This window comes from Oncorhynchus keta, chromosome 26 (genome assembly GCF_023373465.1).
Source record: "Oncorhynchus keta strain PuntledgeMale-10-30-2019 chromosome 26, Oket_V2, whole genome shotgun sequence".
NCBI lineage: Eukaryota > Metazoa > Chordata > Actinopteri > Salmoniformes > Salmonidae > Oncorhynchus > Oncorhynchus keta.
In genome coordinates, this window is record NC_068446.1 from 26,646,162 (window position 1) to 26,660,085 (window position 13,924).

At 40.8% G+C, this 13,924-nt stretch overlaps 1 protein-coding gene across 2 annotated transcripts; it reads right to left on the reverse strand.

The window, feature by feature from the left end:
* Positions 1 to 1,644: 1,644 nt before the first annotated feature.
* LOC118359161 (inhibitor of growth protein 5-like) lies at positions 1,645 to 6,559 on the reverse strand. 2 transcript variants are annotated; one of them, XM_035737476.2, is made up of 8 exons: positions 6,295 to 6,559; positions 4,867 to 4,938; positions 4,559 to 4,725; positions 4,348 to 4,459; positions 4,153 to 4,252; positions 3,922 to 4,057; positions 2,970 to 3,031; positions 1,645 to 2,849 (listed from the first exon to the last, which is right to left on the reverse strand). In XM_035737476.2, the coding sequence occupies exons 1-8, from the start codon at positions 6,329 to 6,331 to the stop codon at positions 2,810 to 2,812; spliced, it is 726 nt and encodes a 241-aa protein (XP_035593369.1). In that variant the 5' UTR covers positions 6,332 to 6,559; the 3' UTR covers positions 1,645 to 2,809. The 2 variants fall into 2 exon arrangements, with proteins under 2 accessions (XP_035593369.1, XP_035593370.1); XM_035737477.1 differs by lacking the exon at positions 6,295 to 6,559 and adding an exon at positions 5,595 to 5,613.
* Positions 6,560 to 13,924: the final 7,365 nt, after the last annotated feature.

The window sequence follows — 13,924 nt, forward strand, 5'->3', positions numbered from 1 at the left end:
ATGTAAAAACTGAGATTCAAAACTCAAAAGGACTGACAGTGACTCCTCTGTTTCATCCCTCTCACTACTGGGTCTGCGTCGCACCAAACCGTGGGCACCACAAACACCAGGAATCCTCAACTTGAATTGCTCCACCTGCACACTTAATGCTACCACAGAAACCACTAATTTCCCCGCTTCTTTACTACCTCCCTTATCTTACCTCATTTGCACACACTGTATCTATAATTTTTTCTCTATTGTTTTATTGGCTGTATGTTTGTTTATTCCATGTGTAACTCTGTGTTGCTATTTGTGTCGCACTGCTTTGCTTTAACTTGGTCAGGTTGCAGTTGTAGATGAGAACTTGTTTTCAACTAGCCTACGTGGTTAAATAAAGGTGAAATAAAACTAAAAATTATGCTGCCACCACTGTGCTTCACGGTTGGGATGGTGTTTTTCGGCTTACAAGCCTCCCACTTTTTCCTCCAAACATAATGATGGTCAATATGGCCAAACAGTTCTATTTTTGTTTCATCAGACCAGAGGACATTTCTCCAAAAAGTACTATCTTTGTCCCCATGTGCAGTTGCAAACCATAGTCTGGCTTTTTTATTGCTGTTTTGGAGCAGTGGCTTCTTCTTGCCGAGCGACCTTTTAGGTTATGTCGATATAGGACTCGTTTTACTGTGGCTATTGATACTTTTGTACCCGTTTCCTCCAGCATCTTCACAAGGTCCTTTGCTATTGTTCTGGGATTGATTTGCACTTTTCACACCAAAGTACATTCATCTCTAGTAGACAGAACACGTCTCCTTCCTGAGCGGTATGACGGCTGCGTGGTCCCATGGTGTTTATACTTGCGTACTATTGTTTGTACAGATGAACGTGGTACCTTCAGGCGTTTGGAAATTGCTCCCAAGGATGAACCAGACTTGTGGAGGTCTACAAAAAAAAATTCTGAGGTCTTGGCTGATTTCTTTAGATTTTCCCATGATGTCAAGCAAAGAGGCACTGAGTTTGAAGGTAGGCCTTGAAATACATCCACAGGTACACCTCCAACTGACTCAAATGATGTCAATTAGCCTATCAGAAGCTTCTAAAGCCATGATATCATTTTCTGGAATTTTCCAAGCTGTTTAAAGACACAGTCAACTTTGTGTTTGTAAACTTCTGACCCACTGCAATTGTGATACAGTGAATTATCAGTGAAATAATCTGTCTGTAAACAATTGTTGGAAAAATTAGTTGTGTCATGCACAAAGTAGATGTCCTAACCGACTTGCCAAAAGTACAGTTTGTTAGCAAGAAATGTGTGGAGTGGTGAAAATCAACCTAAGTGTATGTAAACTTCCGACTTTAACTGTATATACTGCATTCTATACTATCTATTGAATCTTAACATATGCCGCTCTGACATTGCTCATCCATATATTAATAGATTATTTCCATTCCTTACTTAGATGTGTGTATTAGGTATTTGTTGTGGAATTGTTCGATATTACTTGATAGATATTGCTGCACTGTCAGAACTAGAAGCACAAGCATTTCACTCCACTCGCAATAACATTGCATGTGACCAATAAAATTTGATTTGACTTGGTCAGAGAGAGGTTGAAAATTTCAGTAAAGACGCTTGCTATTCAACTGGACATACTATTGAAATATTGAATAGTTGTAAATGTTTATTGATATGAAACACTGGCATGTACAAAACAAATACTTTGGCTCCTTGGACCTTTCTCCATTTTAACAACATTATTCTTGTACAAGATTGATATATTCACAGTTAAAAAACAAACAAAGTTATGCTAAAACCCTAAAACTCCCAAAACAATGAATAAAAACTAAAGATCTTTGGAAAGGAAGTCACAATTGTCACATGTCCTTATCAACATTGTATATCAAAGGACAATAGTATTTTGTGTATGGTTAGAATAATAAGTGGCATAATTGCTTATGGTCAACCTTAAAAACAATCAAATTCTCCACATTCTATATTTTAGGTCAACAAAATATTCAAAAGCAATAGCAGTGGACTTTGGTTCCAGTGAATAGCTCAGAATCATTAACCTGTTTCATTATTGTTCAATTTCTTACAATGTTTGTCTTTCATTTGTACTTTACAGCAGCGTGAATAAAGATCTTTGGAAAGCCATTCCCCACAAAAAAAAATATGGCTTGCACTATGTTCACTTTATCTAGGGAGTAGTGATTGTTAAATTGTTTATCATTAGTGGTGAACAGCTGATTTTTTTATTCAAAGTGCTTTAACGCTTGCTGGTTATGTTGGTAAAGAGATACCAGTCCCTTCCTAAATGTCTGGTCATTATCACCATAACACATTCAAGAGTGGGCAAATGCTTTTGATAGTCAATATAGTGCACCTTTTACCAGACAGCTTATTACTCCAAGACTGGACGGAGTGAACTTTTATGTGTGGTTGCTTGGTTTAAGATAGATTTTTAGGCAGGATTCAAGATTGCAGTATATGCATGTGCTTGAATCCGAGAGGTAGCTAGGTAACTAAAATGCAGACACAAATGAGATATTAACACTGGCCCTAATATTTAAGTGAGGACAGAATAAAATATGGAAACTAAACCATGAAAAAAATGGTGTTATCAACAGCTGTTGAATTTGTTTGTAAAATACAAAAACGTATATATGTTTACATATTTCAAGTACTTTGAAAAAAAGCTTTGTATTTAGACCATAATATGTATGCACGGCCATCATAGAAAGGGAAATAATTTTGTAAATATATTACACTATTTTACTACATAGACAAAATACATATTTATAGAAAAGTACTTTAAAGAAATATATCTCATTTTTTCTTCTTATCCTGGGTGCACCGTGGACAAAACCTGAAAAAGACAAAATAAAAGTACAAAAAGGTAATGCATGTTATCAACATTCCCAAATTCATTCGCTTTTAATTACATGTATAATACACTTCATTAACTAATTGTAAAAGATTCACCTACCATTTTCCTTTGGGCTTTGTAGCAAGATCAACACAAGCAAAGTGAAACCACTCAATTGGACACTGTTTGAAAAATAAAAACATTGGTAAAAAGACATCAACATTTCAGTATTCTTTTGATTAACTTGTAGAATCTATAGAGAATACCCAGGGCTCTACAGTGTGAACATTTTAATGTGCGACCTGAGATTTTAATTTTGGGAGCGCTGTGCGCCTAGTTGGGAGTGCTGTTTGCCTGGTTAATTAATTACCATTTTTAAGTGTGAGCCCTGAATGATTGGCTGGAAAGGGGATTGCTCTTTCAGGAAATCAATGATCATATAGCAATAAACTTGACACTCTTAAAGAGACAGTGTACAATTTTCTATATAATGCACCTCAATAAGTAGTGCTTTTACACAATGTAGAAACCTAAATCCCCTTTGGCTTTGCAGTAAGGTCAACAAGTGAAACCACTGGACACAGACAAATTTGGTATGAAGACAACATTAAAATGTATTAACCTAAACCACATTTTAACTTTTATGATATACAAATGGCTTTACAGGGTTAGAACATCCGTTTTATAAGGCATAAAAGTAGCTAGAAATGAATATATACCTTATGGGGTAGCCTAGTGGTTAGAGAGTTGGACTAGTAACCGGAAGTTTGCAAGTTCAAACCCCTGAGCTGACAAGGTACAAATCTGTCGTTCTGCCCCTGAACAGGCAAGTTAACCCACTATTCCTAGGCCGTCATTGAAAATAAGAATTTGTTCTTAACTGACTTGCCTAGTTAAATAAAGGTCAAATAAATCATTTAGGCTAAATTAAACAAATATTTTCTGGTGCACCTACATTTTATGTTGTGGTCCTAACACAACATACATTTTATTTTTTTTGAGTCCTGAGAATAGCACTAATTTCAAAGCATTCTTTGAATAACAAGACAACCAATACCCAATAAAAACTTACATCAGGGTTATCACATCCAATCATCTCTCCATATGACACTTGATGGCACAAGCAGTATGTTGGCTCATTGGGATCAACTGGCATGTCCAAAACATCTGACGGTTGCATTGGCAGGAGAGCAGAACTCAATCCTGGGCTACAGACGTTAATAGATGGTAAATTATATTAAGGGAGAGTGAGAACCAGGCAGACGCACGTAAATAGTACTTGCTTGTAAAACCTTTTCAATACCTATTTTTAAGCTTTTTCTTCCTGGGAGAATCCTCATCCGATGATTTCCTGCCTCTCCCCTTGGGTCCTCGCTTCTCCCTTAGTCCCTGACCTTCACCCTCTGAAGCAGATATTCACAGCAATGGACATGGAAGTTAGTTTACCTGTCGTAAATGTGCTGTAGAACTATTTCCCACCAACAGTCTCCCTGCTTACTCTTTATCCCTCTTCCTTCTGGACTTTCATAGCCGCTCACTTCCAGCTTCTCCTTCAGCTCATTCTCAAATCGGGCCAGGTCTGCATCCAGCCTGCGGATATGCTTGTCCACCTATGACATGCAGACAATTAGATTGGCATTATCCATTGACCAATAGTGAAAGTATTGACACATCTTTATGTACTCATATGCCAGGTTTGGAGCACTGACCATTTCATATGTCTGCATTGCAAGCTGCACTTTGTCATCGCTGAACTCTTTGCACTTGCTGTAAGCACTCTGGATCTTCTGCAGGTGCTCAACCCTCTGTTCCGAAGCCAAGTTCCTTACACTTGAGATGTACTCCTCTGCCAGCTTGTCGATCTCTCCTTTTTTCTCTACATAATTGCAGAAACATTTTTATACTGGATAATGAAAGATACTGAACTATACAATACTGATGGGGCATGAAACCATGTGGTAAATCAAGTGATCAAAACAAATAACATTTTAAATGTATTTCTTGTGCAGTATTGTACCTTCAGTTCTATTGTCCAGGTCCCGCATCAGTGTAAAGTTTCTCTGTAGTTCACAAGGCAGATTCTCAATACCTGGGGGAATGGATCATGATTGTTAAGAGCAGTCATTCAGTAACTACAATAGTTCATAATGAGAACAAGATACGATTTGATGGTAACACACAGCTGACAGCTCATGGCTCTTTGCAGCATTTTGGCGATGATTTCCATTGCCTGTACTGCATAGCCACGCACATTTACATAGGGAAAGAACCTCAACGTCCCTTGTATGTCACCAATGTAGAATAATTACTCTGCCGATTGTCCGCGGATTGGTCCTTCAGCTGGTGGAAATTTTAGACAAAATATCCACAGGAAAGTATTATTAAAAGGACTTCAAAAAACACAGGTACATCTGTGGCAATCAATATTTGTTTGCTCGTGCCCAAACCAACGTCTTGCAGGTGTTTATATGGTGTTGCGCATGTGACAGGGAATATAAATGTCAAGGCAGTACATTTGCAGTACAGTACTCTAAAAAGTCTGTGAATATAACATTTCGACCAGCGGAAGGACCAACCACAGACAACCAGTACAGTTAATTCAACAACATCTATTGTTAGGAAACTTTCCAAGTTTTTGCAGTGCTTTGTTTCAGACGACACCAATAATTGGTCTTCACTCTTATTTACTAGGCAAATGGTTCTTGTACTTATTTTCTACACTGAATGCAGTCTGATGAGCGTTACCAAATAACAGGTGGCCACATCAAAATGGATCATGTTAGCTGGATCATGACATCTGTACTATCAAATAAGTTCAACCTAAATGTTTTCCTGGAAAACAAGATCATGTTTAAAGTTTGGCGGAAGTGAGACCCAGTGAGTGAAACTGTGCTTGTGACGCACTTTTAAATTAAACATCGCGGCCCGTGTATACTTGCCTCCCCGCAGAAAACGAGGTCGCGTCACCGCCATCTAACTAGAGCAAAGTACATTTTATGATCATGGATAACTGAGACCCTAAATAAATTAAACCTAGCCGTTTAGCTAACTATAACAACACCTTATTGTTGGCTTGCTGCGAACGTTACCAGTAGCTAAATAAGCCGAAAAGAGCCCTCGTTTTCTACAATGTATGCAATTGCTAGTTAGTCTTGTCCTTGTAACGTTAACTCAAACGTTAGATAAGGCCAACAATGTAAAGCATTTAATCGAACCTACAACTCCAATGACCAAGCGAGTTACTAGACTGCTAACAAAGACAGTTTGCTAGCTAGTTTTAACGTTAGTCGTGCCGAAAACGTAACGTTCATATCAATAATAGACAACTTACTTGGCTATAACGTCGCTAGCTAAGAAATTCGTGACCGAAAAACTCAAGATTGGAAATGTATGTAGACAATTTACACAACTGATCAAATTAAGTTAGCTAACGGTAGATACTCACTGTCAAGGTAATGTTCCAGGTATATTGCCGTCGCCATCTTTTCACTGTTAGTTTACAGGGCTAGCGAACTAGCAAGTAACGTTAGCTAAACATAGGCACATTTCTCCTACCTACAGTTAGCTAGCATATGCTGCGTTCATAACCAAGTAGGAAGGTGATATTGACTTATGTTGTGTAAATACGAGTTGGATACATTCACGTGCTTTGAATAACAAGCTGTGTCAACCGTAAACTACAAGTACAGCTAGCTATCATGCTTATAAACAAAGTGTTCAAAACCCATATTAGAGATTTTTTAAATAAATGTTTTGTTATTACAAAAATGTCAAACGCTAATATTGGGGTAATTTCTTAGTATGTGACATCAGAGGTCAAATTGTGTGAGAAGTGCTTTCATGACATCGGTGATCTCCAGGTCGAAAAGTTGTATAGCTCTAGAAAGATGGCCGAGTTTCCGACTTTGATTCCGAGTTGGATGACCGTTCAAATAGATTTTTTCCCAGTCGGAGCTTGTTTTTTTGTGTGTGTTTGTTTTAGAGTTCCCAGTTGTCGTGAATAGTCGGAAGTCAGAGATTTCAGAGTTACCAGTTGCTTTGAATGCAGCATTAGGGTACGTTCCACAGCTAAGGCGAGGTGACGCGACTGACAAACCACGAAATTGGGGAGAATTTATATATATATATACACTGGATGTGGTTAGCTGATACCTAAAATACCTATACAGGCGATGTAAGACCTGTCTAATAATTGAAATACATGTCCACAAAGGCGAAAGGCAGGCAGGAGGAAGCGAGATCAGGCTTCCTCCTGCCTGCCTTTCGCCTTTGTGGACATGTATTTCAATTGTTAGACAGGTCTTACATCTTACAACGCCTGTATAGGTATTTTAGGTCATTTTAGGCCAGTGGTGTCAAACTAATTTTGCCCCATTCGGTCTTCAACGACGTCTGGAGGACAACACAGAAAATGTGTTATATTTCCTTGCTGTCAAGGGGGAGGGGGGGGGATTGTATAGCTATCATATCAGTGATTATTGGCCAGCTGGACACAGTCAAACTGCATGAATGTAGGTCCATTATCATTTCTACAGTTTCGATTTGGTTTCAGTCCAAATGTATATACAGCACCAGTCAAAACTTTGGACACACCTACTCATTCAAGGTTTATCTTTTTATTTGTACTATTTTTTACATTGTAGAATAGTGAAGACATTACAACTATGAAATAACACATGGAATCATGTAGTGACCAAAAAAGTGTTAAACAATTAAAAATATATTTTATAGTTGAGATTCTTCAAAGTAGCCACCCTTTGCCTTGATGACAGCTTTGCACACACTTGGCATTCTCTCAACTAGCTTCACCTGGAATGCTTTCTCAACAGTTTTGAAGGAATTCCCACATTTGATTTGGTGATTTGATGCAGCACTCCATTACTCTCCTTCTTGGTTAAATTTCATTTAATTTAATAGTGGTTTCTTTGCAGCAATTTGACCACGAAGGCCTGATTTATGCAGTCTCCTCTGAACAGTTGATGTTGAGATGTGTCTGTTACTTGAACTCTGAAGCATTTATTTGGCCTGCAGTTTGAGGCTGGTTACTCTAATGAACTTATCCTCTGCAGCAGAGGTAACTCTGGGTCTTCCTTTCCTGTGGCGGTCCTCATGAGAGCCAGTTTCATCATAACTCTTGATAGTTTTTGCGACTTTCAAATTTCTTGAAATGATCTGGATTGATTGACCTTCATGTCTTAAACGAGTGATGGACTGTTGTTTCTCTTTTCTTATTTGAGCTGTTCTTGCTATAATATGGACTTGGTCTTTTGCCAAATAGGGCCATCTTCTGTATATCACCACTACCTTGTCACAACACAACTAATTGGCTCAAATGCATTAAGAAGGAAAGAAATGTCACAAATGAACTTTTAACAAGGTACACCTGTTAATTGAAATGCATTCCAGGTGGTTCCCTCATGAAGCTGGTTGAGAATGTCAAAAGTGTGCAATGCTGTTATCAAGGCAACGGGTGGCTACTTTGAAGGATCTGAAATATACCAAATATTTTGATTTGTTTAACACTTGTTTTGGTTACTACATGATTCCATATGTGTTATTTCATAGTTTGTCTTCACTATTATTCTACAATGTAGAAAATAGTAAAAATAAATAAAAACTTGAATGAGTAGTTGTCCTCCAAACTTTTGACTGGTACTGTATTTCAAACGTATTTATTTTTTACTCATACCACCTGCAGGCTAGACAGGACACCCCGTAAATTGCCTGCAATGGTTGGAACCGGTTACTCAAAGAACAGAACTGAAAACAAGAAAATAACTAAATTATTTGTGGAACAGAACCAGAAGCGGAAATGATCTGTACTGTTCCGGAACAGAATGGTTATTTAAAAGCATGGGAACCGGTTAATCATGTTATTTTATGTTCTGGGCATTTATTCCTTGTCCCACAAAAATTGTATAAAGCACATGTGCAAAGCCCTCATTCTGTCACCCAAAAACATATTCCAGCATCTGCCTGCCAGCTATCCTTTTCAAACCTCAAATTGTTTTTTGACATTTAACCCAACATTAAAATTACTTCACCAATGGATAGAGCAGCTTGCTATGGGCAAACTATGTACATGCATTGCACAGACAAGTGTAGTGTAGAGTGCGACATGCGAGTGAGGAGAGCACTGGGCATGAAGCACTGGGCATCTTCTTGTTATTTTATGTCACCTTTATTTAACCAGGTAGGCCAGATGAGAACAAGTTCTCATTTACAACTGCGACCTGGCCAAGATAAAGCAAAGCAACAAAAACAACAAACAAACACATAAACATACAGTCAATAACACAAAAGAAAAGAAGAAAAATACAAATCTATGATGCTAGTCGGGCGGGAGGGTGCTGGTAGTGTAACAGTACAACTTTACGTCCGTCCCCTCGCCCATACCCGGGCGCGAACCAGGGACCTTCTGCACACAACGACAACAGTCACCCTCGAAGCATCATTACCCATCGCTCCACAAAAGCCGCGGCCCTTGCAGAGCAAGGGGAACTACTACTTCAAGGTCTCAGAGCAAGTGACGTAACCGATTGAAACGCTATTTAGCGCACACCGCTAACTAAGCTAGCCGTTTCACACCCGTTACACTCACCCCCCTTTTGACCTTCCTCCTTTTTCCGCAGCAACCAGTAATCCGGGTCAACAGCATCAATGTAACAGTATAATTTTTAAACCGTCCCCTCGCCCATACCCGGGCGCGAACCAGGGACCTTCTGCACACATCAACAACAGTCACCCACGAAGCATCGTTACCCATCGCTCCACAAAAGCCGCGGCCCTTGCAGAGCAAGGGGAACTACTACTTCAAGGTCTCAGAGCAAGTGACGTAACCGATTGAAACGCTATTTAGCGCACACCGCTAACTAAGCTAGCCGTTTCACATCCGTTACACTAGCAATCGGTTGAAGAGCATGCACTAGTTTTACTCGCATTTGAAAGCGGTTGGAGGCCACGGAAGGAGTGTTGTATGGCGTTGAAGCTCGTTTGGAGGTTAGATAGCACAGTGTCCAAGGACGGGCCGGAAGTATACAGAATGGTGTCGTCTGCGTAGAGGTGGATCAGGGAATCGCCTGCAGCAAGAGCAACATCATTGATATATACAGAGAAAAGAGTCGGCCCGAGAATTGAACCCTGTGGCACCCCCATAGAGACTGCCAGAGGACCGGACAGCATGCCCTCCGATTTGACACACTGAACTCTGTCTGCAAAGTAGTTGGTGAACCAGGCAAGGCAGTCATTAGAAAAACCGAGGCTACTGAGTCTGCCGATAAGAATATGGTGATTGACAGAGTCGAAAGCCATGGCAAGGTCGATGAAGACGGCTGCACAGTACTGTCTTTTATCAATGGCGGTTATGATATCGTTTAGTACCTTGAGCGTGGCTGAGGTGCACCCGTGACCGGCTCGGAAACCAGATTGCACAGCGGAGAAGGTACGGTGGGATTCGAGATGGTCAGTGACCTGTTTGTTGACTTGGCTTTCGAAGACCTTAGATAGGCAGGGCAGGATGGATATAGGTCTATAGCAGTTTGGGTCCAGGGTGTCTCCCCCTTTGAAGAGGGGGATGACTGCGGCAGCTTTCCAATCCTTGGGGATCTCAGACGATATGACAGAGAGGTTGAACAGGCTGGTAATAGGGGTTGCGACAATGGCGGCGGATAGTTTCAGAAATAGAGGGTCCAGATTGTCAAGCCTAGTTGATTTGTACGGGTCCAGGTTTTGCAGCTCTATCAGGATTTGCTATCTGCTATCTGGATTTGGGTAAAGGAGAACCTGGAGAGTCTTGGCCGAGGTTGGGGTAGCCAGGAGGAAGGCATGGCCAGCCGTTGAGAAGTGCTTGTTGAAGTTTTTGATAATCGTGGATTTATCGGTGGTGACCGTGTTACCTAGCCTCAGTGCAGTGGGTAGCTGGGAGGAGGTGCTCTTGTTCTCCATGGACTTTACAGTGTCCCAGAACTTTTTGGAGTTGGAGCTACAGGATGCAAATTTCTGCCTGAAGAAGCTGGCCTTTGCTTTCCTGACTGACTGCGTGTATTGGTTCCTGACTTCCCTGAACAGTTGCATATCGCTGGGACTATTCGATGCTATTGCAGTCCGCCACAGGATGTTTTTGTGCTGGTCGAGGGCAGTCAGGTCTGGAGTGAACCACGGGTTATATCTGTTCTTAGTTCTGCATTTTTTGAACAGAGTATGCTTATCTAAAATGGTGAGAAATGTACTTTTAAAGAATAACCAGGCATCCTCAACTGACGGGATGAGGTCAATATCCTTCCAGGATACACGGGCCAGGTCGATTAGAAAGGCCTGCTCGCAGAAGTGTTTTAGGGAGCGTTTGACAGTGATGAGGGGTGGTCGTTTGACTGCGGATCCATAGCGGATACAGGCAATGAGGCAGTGATCGCTGAGATCCTGGATGAAGACAGCAGGGCTGTATTTGGAGGGCCAGTTGGTCAGGATGACGTCTATGAGGGTGCCCTTGTTTAGGGTTGTACCTGGTGAGTTCCTTGATGATTTGTGTGAGATTGAGGGCATCTAGCTTAGATTGTAGGACTGCCGGGGTGTTAAACATATCAGCTGGGAGCTGAGGGGGTCGGTACCAGGCGACAACAGTGAGAGACTTATTTCTGGAGAGAGTCATTTTTAAAATTAGTAGTTTTAACTGTTTGGGTATGGACCTGGAAAGTATGACATTACTTTGCAGGCTAACTCCTCCCCCTTTGGCAGTTCTATCTTGACGGAAAATGTTATAGTTGGGTATGGAAATCTCAGAATTTTTGGTGGCCTTCCTGAGCCAGGATTCAGACACGGCAAGGACATCAGGGTTAGCAGAGTGTGCTAAAGCAGTGAGTAAAACAAACTTAGGGAGGAGGCTTCTGATGTTGACTTGCATGAAACCAAGGCTTTTTCGATCACAGAAGTTAACAAATGAGGGTGCCTGGGGACATGCAAGGCCTGGGTTTACCTCCACATCACCCGCGGAACAGAGGAGGAGTAGTATGAGGGTGCGGCTAAAGGCTATCAAAACTGGTCACCTAGAGCGTTGGGGACAAAGAATAAAAGGAGCAGATTTCTGGGCATGGTAGAATATATTCAGGGAATAATGTGCAGACAGGGGTATGGTGGGGTGCGGGTACAGCGGAGGTAAGCCCAAAGGAGGAGGTTTGGAATTATGACATTTAAAAAAAAGAATTGACAGAAGAAAGTTCATTTGTAGTTCTAAACATATTTAGGGTGTTTTTTACTCACTTTTTGTCTCTCCCACAAAGTTATTCCTCTCTCCTAAAGCGTCCATCACAATTACGAGCACATGGCCAATTATGCAAATTAGGCGATGACGCCATTCAGCTACTTTCCTTACTGGCAACAGTGATTTCAGCTGGCAGGTTTTTAACCGGTTCGTATAGATCACTTTCGTTCTCGGTTCTGTTCCTCTAAAAAAAATAGTTGTTTTCTGTTCTGTTCCTTGAACATGTTACAATCCCTGATGTATAGGCTACCTGCGCCTCCCATCTGAAGCATACGTTACTGTAGTGTATTGATGACATTACAAGTGTAATTCCGAAATTAGGGAGAGATGTTTAATTAGAGAAGAGTGGATTTACTTTTTCAATGCTAGTTAAGGAATACTATAGTTATCAAGTTTCACATCAGATTTATTAACTACAAAAAGGTGTTTGTAATTATAGTGCTGCTCTGCACACAACATGCTTGTTAGCCCAACTAGGAAATTCAAAGACATTCAAAGTTCCTTCATAAAAGCCGATCCTCCGTAAATATAATTATGTGGGCCTATTTCTGGTAATGCATGTCATAACAAGATGCCCAGCACTTCAAGTCGAGCTTCCTCTATCATCACCCTCAATTTCAGTTGCATCTAGAGCTCTACGTGACTGGCAGCATAGTGTTTGTCTTTCATTACAATTAATGAAAGACTGTTACATTCTGTTACAGTGAAATAGAATTTGCTCTTAATTACTTATCTATGCAAATTAAATCGATTACCCACTCCACAGCAAACTGTTCTAGCTGCACTGATTGGTAAAGTAATTCAATGTCGAGTTAAATCTTTTTTTAAATTATTAAAATATTTCAGAGGTTTAAAAAAAATGAACGAAAACAATATAAACCGCTTCAGAACTTTATTTTGCTGGTCGGAATAAAATAAATAAATAATGGTTTTGTTCAGAACTAAACGGTTGGAAAATAACTTTGGTTCCAAACCTTGCTACATCACACAAAATCAGCAAAAAAAGAAACATCCCTTTTTCAGGGCCCTGTTTTTCAAATATAATTTGTAAAAATCCAAATAACTTCACAGATCTTCATTGTAAAGGATTTAAACACTGTTTCCCATGCTTGTTCAATGAACCATACACAATTAATGAACATGAACCTGTGGAACGGTCATTAAGACACTAACAGCTTACAGACAGTAGGCAATTAAGGTCACAGTTATGAAACCTTAGGATACTAAAGAGGCTTTCTACTGACTCTGAAAAACACCAAAAGAAAGATGCCCAGGGTCACTGCTCATCTGCTTGAACGTGCCTTCGGCATGCTGCAAGGAGGCATGAGGACTGCAGATGTGGCCAGGGAAATAAATTGCAATGTCCGTACTGTGAGATGGCTAAGACAGCGCTACAGGGAGACAGGATGGACAGCTGATCATCCTTGCAGTGGCAGACCACGTGTAACAACACCTGCACAGGATCGTTACATCCGAACATCACACCTGCGGGACAGGTACAGGATGGCAACAACAACTGCCCGAGTTACACCAGGAACGCACAATCCCTCCATCAGTGCTGAGACTATCCGCAATAGGCTGAGAGAGGCTGGACTGAGGACTTGTAGGCCTGTTGTAAGGAAGGTCCTCACCAGACATCACCGGCAACAACGTCGCCTATGGGCACAAACCCACCGTCGCTGGACCAGACAGGACTGGCAAAAAGTGCTCTTCACTGACGAGTCGTGATTTTGCCTCACCAGGGGTGATGGTTGGATTCGTGTTTATCGTCGAAGGAATGAGCATTACACCGAGGCCTGTACTCTGGAGCGGGATCGAG